General features: G+C 62.8%; 1 protein-coding gene across 1 annotated transcript in view; it reads left to right on the forward strand.

Moving 5' to 3' along the window:
- Positions 1–4: 4 nt before the first annotated feature.
- The window catches only part of LOC104529414 (metal transporter CNNM1), a gene marked incomplete at its 5' end in the record, with an annotated part of 18,670 nt that continues 18,333 nt past the window's right edge, over positions 5–341 (forward strand). Inside the window, one exon of the mRNA XM_010173717.1 lies at positions 5–340. Coding sequence (XP_010172019.1) covers positions 5–340 — 336 coding nt within the window. The remainder of the gene's footprint in view (position 341) is intronic.

Below are 341 nucleotides of genomic sequence, written 5' to 3' on the forward strand. Positions count from 1 at the left end.
GGTGCGGGAGGAGTTGGCCATGGTGCAGGGCGCGCTGGAGCTGCGCACCAAGGTGGTGGAGGACGTGCTGACGCCGCTGGCCGACTGCTTCATGCTCCGTGCCGATGCCGTGCTGGACTTCGCAACTGTCTCCGAGATCCTGCGCTCCGGCTACACTCGCATCCCTGTCTATGAGGGTGACCGGCGTGACAACATCGTTGACCTGCTCTTTGTCAAGGACCTGGCCTTCGTTGACCCCGATGACTGCACCCCCTTGCAGACTGTCACCCGCTTTTATCGCCGCCCGCTCCACTGCGTCTTCAACGACACACGCCTCGACACGCTGCTTGAGGAGTTCCAGA

The sequence above is a fragment of the Antrostomus carolinensis genome, unplaced genomic scaffold, assembly GCF_000700745.2.
Source record: "Antrostomus carolinensis isolate BGI_N321 unplaced genomic scaffold, ASM70074v2 scaffold38398, whole genome shotgun sequence".
Classification (NCBI taxonomy): domain Eukaryota; kingdom Metazoa; phylum Chordata; class Aves; order Caprimulgiformes; family Caprimulgidae; genus Antrostomus; species Antrostomus carolinensis.